Source organism: Neophocaena asiaeorientalis, unplaced genomic scaffold, assembly GCF_003031525.2.
Source record: "Neophocaena asiaeorientalis asiaeorientalis breed wild unplaced genomic scaffold, Neophocaena_asiaeorientalis_V1.1 scaffold438, whole genome shotgun sequence".
NCBI lineage: Eukaryota > Metazoa > Chordata > Mammalia > Artiodactyla > Phocoenidae > Neophocaena > Neophocaena asiaeorientalis.
The window spans coordinates 7,066,435-7,076,453 of NW_020173491.1; the positions used below are offsets into that span (position 1 = coordinate 7,066,435).

General features: G+C 43.0%; 1 protein-coding gene across 3 annotated transcripts in view; it reads right to left on the reverse strand.

The window, feature by feature from the left end:
* Positions 1–352: 352 nt before the first annotated feature.
* The window catches only part of PSME3IP1 (proteasome activator subunit 3 interacting protein 1), a 41,773-nt gene continuing 32,106 nt past the window's right edge, over positions 353–10,019 (reverse strand). For 2 of the 3 annotated variants that reach the window (XM_024747477.1, XM_024747478.1), the window contains exon 7: positions 361–731. In XM_024747477.1, coding sequence (XP_024603245.1) covers positions 514–731 — 218 coding nt within the window. In that variant the 3' untranslated portion in view covers positions 361–513. Of the gene's footprint in view, positions 732–10,019 lie in introns of all 3 variants that reach the window. The other variant, XM_024747476.1, reaches the window with a different exon arrangement.

Below are 10,019 nucleotides of genomic sequence, written 5' to 3' on the forward strand. Positions count from 1 at the left end.
AGGGCAGTGCGCCATTCCATCACCTGGGACCTTCTCTCCCCACTGCACACTCCACAACACAGTATAGTCAAACGGCGCCTTCGTCTAGAATAGAATGTTTTAAATGATACCTGTTCAATAACTGTCCTTGCTTCTTTGTGGCGTTGGGAAAGGAAAAAAAAGAAACAAAAAACAAGAAAGCAACTGAACCCAAACCCTTTGCAAGCCGCTTGGTACCTATTTTCCCAGGGCATTCTTAGTGGAATTTCTGCTGGGCCCTGACCTCTGCCCTACTACAACAGTGAGGACAGAGGCTGTGGGACAGGTTTGGGCATCCATACTGGAGTAGAAAGAGAAAACAAACACAAGTCGGGCCACAAGTGGATTCTGGCACATTTTTAGATGAGGTTAAAAATGTCACGGTGTGCACAGGGAGCAGGCAAAGGACTTTTCTGTGGGAGGTAATGCCTGTAGGCAGAATAAACTGTCCAGTCTATTCTTGGGGAGGAGCTCCCTGCGGTAAGAACAGAGGAACTAGGGGGCCTCGAGGAAGGTGTTGGTTCGGAAGATGGAGGAGACGATCTTGCCGGTGGCGTTGATGGTGCCTTCGCTGTCTGAGCTGGACTCAGAGTCGCTGCTCCCAGAGTAGGCACCCAAACCTGGGAGGATGCCGATACAGACGGCAGCGGAGGGGCAGTGGATGGAGGGACCACTCAGAGATGTGCTTCCAAGAGACACGCAGGAAGGGGCTTCTGCAAAAAAGGAGGCAGGACTGTTACTTCATCACCCTTTTCCAAAGGTGATGGTGTGCTTTCCATGTGTAGAGGGCTTTACGTTGGAAGCCTCAAAACAACCCTATGTAGTCGACACTATTGCCATTCTCTTTTTTTTTTTTTTTTTTTTTTTTGGGTCAATCTCAACCACTGTGCCATCAGGGAAGCCCTGCCATTCTTATCTTAATGTTCCTCGTTTACAACTGAGAAAACTGAAGCCACAGCAGAGAACATTTTAAGACCATGCAGAATAACACCAAGTAGCTGGGGCTCTTTTTGCCCTAGGAAACCCAGAGTCACAGCAGCACCTCCATGCAGAAAGCCTCAACCTAGAAAACACAGGACTTGAAGGTTAGAGGAAAAGTTAAGAACTCTCCTCCACCCCTTCTTCTTCCGTTTCCAGCCTCATTTAATCACTACAACAACCTGGTATATAGATATCCCCCACTTTGCTGATGAGGGAGGTCCAAAACCCAGCTAAGGTTAAAGGCCACTTAGAGTAGAAAACATTAAACTAAATTTGAATCAAAAGATAATGTACTAAAATGATCCCAGAGCTCACCGCAGAGTAAGGGTTGGAGTTCAAACACTGTATCAGGCTGACAAGCATATTACCTTCTAGGATTTTGCCTTAACAAACCCCTAACACTTCATGTAAATGTGAAAAGGATACATGGTTCCAAGTATATGAAATCAGGAGTAAGCAAAAAATATCACTGAGGAGCAAAGAGAGATCTCCAACAGCCAGTATACATAGTTCATTTGCTTATACAGGAAGTACTAATAAGGGAAGGAAGCTGCTAAAGATAAGTAATGTGAAAACATGGAGATGTAGGAAAGTGAGAGCTCACAATGATTGCAGAGGCTACAAGAGGTAACAAGGCTACAAGAAAACAGGCAAATATTTACAATAAGTATCACAAAAGCTAATTTCTTTACGATATAAAGAGTTCTTCCAAAACCAATAACAAACCAACAACTGAACAGAAAAGTAGACAGAAGACACGAATAGTTCACAGAAAAAGAAACAAATGACTTTTAAACATAGAAGAATAAACAATATAAGGAGGAATAGGCATCTATATATGTTGCTGAGGGAACGTAGGATAATTCGGCTAAGTCCTTCACACTTAAATGATGTTCATGCAGCACTGGTGACAGTAGAAACCAAAAGGTTCATTAATAGAGGACCAGTGTAATGGACTAGTATTCAGCCATTAAGAAGAATAAAGCATCTCTGTGTGTAATGGTATTGAATGATCTCTAAGATACCATGTGTTAAATGAAAAAGGCAAGGGTGAGTACAAGTTATAATCTGGGGGGGAATTAAATATGCATGATAATGTATGAAAAAATACATTAAAAACTGGTAACAGTGGCTGCTCTGGGGAGAGCAACTGAGTGGCTGAGGACCAGGGAAAACCTAACTTTTTATTCCACACTCTTGTGTCCCTTTTCAATTTACTATTAGGTACATATAACTACCTATTTAGACAACTGTTAAGAAAGCCAAATGCCACAATTCAAAGAGTATCCTAGGACATTTAATTCAGAAGGACCAGCCCCTCTTACCTCTGTAATCCCTGTATTATAGCCAGGAAGGCTGTAGAAGACTGACAGTCCTAATGGCTATCTTCTCCTTATCCATATTCTCCTCAGACTATAAGTCTCTGGAGGACAAGGGCTCCTTCTTCTCTATCCCATCCCCTGGGCATAGAGCAGACGGCCTGGCACAGAGCAGGCCAACATTCACAATGTGTGAGAATGCAGGAAAATGCATAACAGAGTTTCACTGCAAATGGCTAAATTTTGGGGGTGGGGGAAATGTGAAAATTTGGGACATAACATCAAATTAAAAACCATTCATTTACCTGAACATTCATTGTATTACTATTTTCACACATACAAGGATACTTTCAGTATTCTGTGAGAAAAATTGGGTTGTTTAAAAAAAAAAAAAAAAACCCTGATATCATAAGGGTATGAATCAGTTACTTGGAAAAGTAATTTATGTGAAGTTACTCAGTGAAATGTGTCCTTTTATTAAGTATTTCAAGGGTGAATTGAATTTTAGGGTCTATCTTAGAAAAGAAAGATCAAGTTCTGAGTACCTCTGGAGGACTAGAGCCGGCCTAAGGGAAGGATGGACGCCAGCCACAGAAATGTAACCCAAGGAATCTGGACGACAGGAGCATTAGCAGAGTTTAAGCAAGAGGACCAAATCTCCCAATTATCTAGGAAGTTTCAAGAAAGAAAAGAGATTGCAACTCAAACAAATTTCATTCCAAAAGCAGTTAACTGGGACTTCCCTGGCAGTCCAGTGGTTAAGACTTTGCCTTCCAGTGTAGGAGGCAAATTTGGCAATATTTTTCTAAGTTACAAATGTATATCTGACTCAATAATTCTCCTTCTAAGTATTTAACCCGACATATTACAAATGTGAACAATGATCCATGTACAGGGTTATTTAATGAAACATCATAATAGAGAAAGAATGGAAACAATCTAAATGTTCATCAATAAAAAATGAAATAAATATACTATGGTACAACCATACAATGGATTACTACACAGCCTTAAAAAGGAATGAAGAAGCTCTTTATGCACAGGAATGCTATGATTCCCAAGGTAAGTAAGCAATGAACAGAAGAGTATGTTAATTAAAATAATGATGATGGGGCTTCCATGGTGGCGCAGCGGTTGAGAGTCCGCCTACCGATGCAGGGGACACAGGTTCGTGCCCGGGTCCGGGAAGATCCCACATGCCGCGGAGCGGCTAGGCCCGTGAGCCATGGCCACTGAGCCTGCGTGTCTGGAGCCTGTGCTCCGCAACGGGAGAGGCCACAACAGTGAGAGGCCCGTGTACCGCAAAAAAAAAAAAAAAATGATGATGATAGGAAATGCAAAACAACATATTAAGTAAATCTTGCCAAAAAATCAACGTGAATTGACCAAGCTCTAGACCTAATTACCATTTTATAGGAAACGCAGGATATAAAGGAATCCCATGGGGATGCAATTAGCAAAATCTAGAGTGCAGGAAACTCCACAGGGCAGAGGCCCAGTTTCTTCGCAAGTAAAATATAAATGAAACAAAAAATAAATTAAGAAAGAGGAAGAACCCATAGGTTAGATGAGACTGAAAAGGCAGATTAGCCTACTGTTAAGATGCCATAAAATGGCAATATTCCCAAACTGATCTACAGATTTAAGCAATCCCTATCAAAATCCCAGCTGCGTGAATTGACAAGTTCATCCCCAAATTCATATGGAAATGCAAGGGACCTCAAATAGCAAAACAATATTGAAAAAGAACAAACTTGGAGGACTGATACTTCCTGGTTTCAAAACTTACTACAAAGCTAGAATGATCAAAACTGTGTGGTAGGGAATTCCCTGGCAGTCCCGTGGTTAGGACTCCATGCTCTCACTGCCCAGGGCCTGGGTTCAATCTCTGGTCAGGGAACTAAGATCCCACAAGCCGTGCAGCATGGCCAAAAAATAAAACAAAACAAAAACAAACAAACAAAAACAAAACTGTGTGGTGATGGCATAAGGATAGACATACAAATCAATGGAAGAGAAAAGTTAGTCCAGAAATAAACCCAAACATGCTGTTCAACTGATTTTCAACAAACTGTCATGACAATTCAGTGGGAGAAAAAACAGTCCTTTCAACAAATTATTGAGTCAAAAAATTAACACAAAATGGGTCAAAGATCAAAATGTAAGAGTTAAAACTATAAAACTCTTTGAAAAAAATGTAAGCATAGGGGCTTCCCTGGTGGCGCAGTGATTGAGAGTCTGCCTGCTAATGCAGGGGACATGGGTTCGTGCCCCGGTCTGGGAGGATCCCACATGCCGCGGAGCGGCTGGGCCCGTGAGCCATGGCTGCTGAGCCTGTGCGTCTGGAGAGACCACAGCAGTGAGAGGCCCGCGTACCGCAAAAAAAAAAAAAAAATGTAAGCATAAATCTTCATGACCATGAATTAGGCAAACTGTTTCTTAGATATGACATTTAAAGTACAAGCAACCAAAGAAAAAATAAATTGATGTCATCAAAATGTAAAACTTTTGTGCTCCAAAGAACACTATCAAGAAAGTGAAAGTACAACCCACAGAGAGACAATATTTATAAATCATCTATCTGACAAGTGTCTAGCATCCAGAACATATAAAGAACACTTACAACTCAAAATAAAAAGACAAATAACCCAATTTTAAAATAGGCTCAGGATATGAGTAGATATTTCTCTAAAGAAGATAAAAAAAATGGCCATTAAGTACACAATGGCAACGTCATTAGGGAAACTCCAATCAGAACCACAATAAAGTATCACTTCACACCCAATGGATGGATATAAGAAACACAGTAACAACTGTTGATAAGGATGTAAAGAAACTGAAACCCTCATATACTGCTGGTAGAATATAAAAATGGTGCAGCTACAGTGGAAAACAGTGTGGCTGTTCCTCAAAAAGTTAAACATAGATTTACTGTATGACCCAATTCCACTCTTAGGTATATACCCAAGAGAACTGAAAACAGGTTTTACACAAAATCTTGGACATGAATGTTCATAGCAGCATGGTTTGTAACAGCCCAAATGTGGAAACAACCCAAATGTTCATCAATTGACGAGTGGACAAAAAGGTAGCATACCATAAAATGGGATATTATTCAGCTGTAAAAAGCACTGATACATGCCACAACATGAACTATGAAAACATTATGTTACGTGAAAAGAAGTCAGACACAAAAGGCCCTATATTGCATGATTTCATTTATAAAAAATGTCCAGAAAAGGCAAATCCATAGAGACAGAAGTTGACTGGTGGTTGCTAGTGGCTGTGGAGAGGGAAGAATGGGGAAGAATGGGGAATAACTGCTAATGGTCACGGAGCTTCTTTTCGCAGTGATGAAAATGTTCTGGAATTAGATAGTGGTGATAAATACACATTCTTCTGAACATATTAAAAACCACTGAACTGCATCCTTTAAAAGGGTGAATTTTATGGTATGTGGATTATATCTCAATCTTTTTTTTTAAGCCATATAAGCCAAATACAATGTCTAATCCTTCCTTGGATACTACTTTTTAAAAAAACCAATTGTCGGATTGGAATAAAAATGGTGGAGTAGCAGGATGTAGAACTCAAGCTCTTCCTGCAAATATATCAAGAATACATCTACAAATGGAACAATTCTCATAGATCACCTACTGAACACTAGCAGAAGACCTCAAACACCTGAAAGGACAAAAAAGATCTCCATGTAACCAGGTAGGACAAAAGGAAAAAAAAAGAGAGAGAGAGAAAGTAGAATGGGTCTGGCACCCCTGGGAGGGAGCTGAAGGAAAGTAGAGGTTCCCACACCCTGGGAAGTCCCCTCATGGGCGGGGAGATCAGCTGGGACAAAAAAGAAGCTTCAGAGGCTCAGAAGGAGAGCGCAACAACTAGTTAGTGGCAGGCAGGACAGAGAGAGACCTACACAGTCTGTGTCACCACTCTGCACACCCCAGCCTGAGAGGCATGTCCACTGGTATGGGCAGGGGATGGGTGCTGGAACACAGGGTTTAGAGGACAGACCTGGGGAGAAGACTGCTGTTGGCTGTGTGGAGACAGCCTGAAGGGGCTGGAGTGTGGGGTGTTGCAACCAGGAGTGTTGGCGGCAGAACCCTGGGTTGCCAGAGAAGCGAAGTGAGATTGTTAAGTGGCATGCAAAAGGAAGGGGTGGGGCCAACATTGCAGCCTCTTTCCCCACCTGCCGTCTCCTGCTTCCTTGGGCTCCATGCGGGGGCCCTACCCCAGGCCAGCTCATGCATTAAAGCTGCTCTGGCCCCCTCCCACCAGAGCAGGCTCGCAAGCTCCGGCCGCTGCCTCAGTGGTCTTGGGAACAGATGCCAGTGGGTTGCCCACACGCAGAGGTGGGGCTGAAATTACAGCTGAGCCCCAGGAGTCGTGCAACTTAGGAAGCAGAGCTGAAATCTCTCCCCATGGCCGTGCAAACCGCAGAATTACACCTACACTGCCGGCTTTGTGAATTCAGTGCCTGCGGAACATCTGAACGGACAGCTGGTGCTCCTGTGGCTGGGACAGGTCTGGCCTTAGCAGCTATGGGCTTTTTTTTTTTTTTTTTTATAAATTTATTTATTTATTTTTGGCTGTGTTGGGTCTGCGTTTCTCTGTGAGGGCTTTCTCTAGTTGCGGCGAGCAGGGGCCACTGTTCATTGCGGTGCGCGGGCCTCTCACTGTCACGGCCTCTCTTGTTGCGGGGCACAGGCTCCAGACACGCAGGCTCAGTAGTTGTGGCTCACGGGTCCAGCTGCTCCACGGCATGTGGGATCCTCCCAGACCAGTGCTTGAACCCGTGTCCCCTGCATTGGCAGGCAGATTCTCAACCACTGCGCCACCAGGGAAGCCCAGCAGCTATGGGCTTTGAGGGCACGTACACACAAGGGTCTGAGCTGCCTCCATAGCTCCCATAGCAGGTCAAGGCGTGCAACTACTGCAGTCCTGGGACACGACTTCAGTGGATCTGCACTGGTGGTCTTGTGAAAACAAAGTCTGAGAGGCACCAGGGCCAACTGTCGGCATACCCACAACTTAGGTGGGGCCTAGGGCAGTGCCAACAACAGTGTACTCTGTGAGCCCACACAACGGATGAAAGGTGACAAAACAGAGCACACTCACAGGTGAACGGCTCCAGCGGAGGAATACTCAGTGGCTCCTCTCCCAGTGGAAGCACTCCAATCCCGCCTACCTCACACCACAGATCAGAAATGGAGCTGGGGGCTTCTACTCCAACAACTAGGGAGCAGGCCCTACCCTGGACAGGGCAGTGACAACCACAGAGCAAAGAGGAGGCCCGCTCAATAGCCAGTGCAGGCTCTAATTACCACAGCATCAGTCACACCTCCTAGCAAGGGGATAATGGCCTGCATACACTGAGAAAAGAGGTGGCAAGCATCCATACTAAAAGCAGCCCTCACACCAAAAAATATTAAACCCACAGAGGCTATACGGGGATGTTCCCACTTAAAAATAGCCCTCTAAGACCACAGTAGATAATTGTTTCTCCTAAACTCATAGAGCAAGAGAAATATAAGTAAAATGAAGAAGCAGGGGAACCACTCCCAATTAAAAGATCAAGAGAATTCCCACGAAAGAATAAACAATTAAACAGACATCTTCAGTCTAATACCAAGTTCAAAAAGGAGATAATGAAAATACTGAAGGAATTAAGAAAGGCTATCAATAGAAATGTAGATTACTGTAAAAAGGAACTAGAAACTATAAGGAGAAGCCAAGAAAAATCAGAGAATTCATTTGAAGAGATGAAAGCTGAAAGGCTATGAATAGTAGAATGAATAATGCAGAAGAACGAATAAGTGACCTAGAAGATAGAATAACGGAAATCACCTAATTAGAACAGCAGACAAAAACCCAAATGAAAAAAAAATGAAAGCAATATAAGAGACCTATGGGACAATATAAAGCATGCCAATCTATGCATAATAGGGATCCCATAAGAAGAAGAAACAGAAAAGGGGATTGAAAATGAAGAAATTACAGCTGAAAACTTCCCAAACCTGAAGAAGGAAACAGATATCCAGATACAGAAAGCATAGAGGATCTTGAACAAGGTAAACCCAAACAGACCTACACCAAGACGTATTATAATAAAAATGGCAGAAGTTAAAGAGATGATTCTAAAGGCAGCAAGAGAAAAACAAAGAATCACAAGGGAACACCCATAAGGGTACCAGCTGATTTCTCTACAGAAACACTGCAGGCCAGAAGGGAATGGCAAGATATATTCAAAGCCCTGAAAGGGAAAAATATGCAACCTAGGATACTCTACCCAGAAAGATTATCATTTAGAACAGAGGGAGAGACAAAGAATTTCCCAGACAAGTAAAAACTAAAAGAATACAGCAATACTGACATTATCCTAAAGGAAATATTGAAAGGTCTTCTCTAAATAGAAAGTAGTAAGAATCTACAGGAAAGAGAAAATCACAATTGGAAAGTAAATCACATAAATAAGACAGTACACAGATTAAAAAAAAAAACCAAAAAATTTCTGTGAAAGTGATGATAACCACAATGAACAGCAAAAGGATGAACATGAAGATGCAAAAGGGGACATTAAAATCATAATATGTGGGGAAGGAGAGTAAGAAAATGTAGATTTTTTTTTTTTTCTAGAATGTGTTTGGGCCTATATGACTACCGGTCTAAAGCAAGTAGACATACGAAGGGGTTAACATACTTGAAAAACAGGGCAACCACAAATCAAAAACATACAATAGATTCACAAAAACCAAAAAGAACAGAAGCATAATACGAAAGAAAATCATCAAACCACAAAAGGAAAAACAAAAAGAGACAAAGAAGAATTATAAAATCAACAGGAAGACAAGGTTTAAAATGGCAATGAATACATATCTATCATTAATTATCTTAAATGTCAAATGGACTAAATTCTCCAATCAAAAGACACAGTGATCATCCAAACTGAAAATAAATAAGGGAGCCTGAACCAAGATGGCGGAATAGAAGGACATGCGCTCACTCCCTCTTGTGAGAACACCAGAATCACAACTAACTGCTGGACAATCATTGACAGGAAGACACTGGAACTCACCAAAAAAGATACCCCACATCCAAAGACAAAGGAGAAGCCACAATGAGACGGGAGGAGGGGCGCAATCACAGTAAAATAAAATCCCATAACTGCTGGGTGGGTGACTCACAGACCAGAGAACACTTATACCACAGAAGTCCACCCACTGGAGTGAAGGTTCTGAGCCCCACGTCAGACTTCCCAACCTGGGGGGCCGGCAACGGGAGAAGGAATTCCTAGAGAATCAGACTTTGAAGGCCAGTGGGATTTGATTGCAGGACTTGGACACGACTGGGGGAAACAGAGACTCCACTCTTGGAGGGCACACACAAAGTAGTGTGTGCATCGGGACCCAGGGGAAGGAGCAGTGAACCCAGGGGAGAATGAACCAGACCTACCTGCTAGTGTTGGAGGGTCTCCTGCAGAGGCGGGGGGGTGGCTGTGGCTCACCACGGGGACAAGAACACTGGTAGCAGAAGTTCTGGGAAGTACTCCTTGGCGTGAGCCCTCCCAGAGTCGGCCATTAGCCCCACCAAAGAGCCCAGGTAGGCTCCAGTGTTGGGTTGCCTCAGGCCAAACAACCAACAGGGAGGGAACCCAGCCCCACCCATCAGCAGTCAAGCAGATTAAAGTTTTAC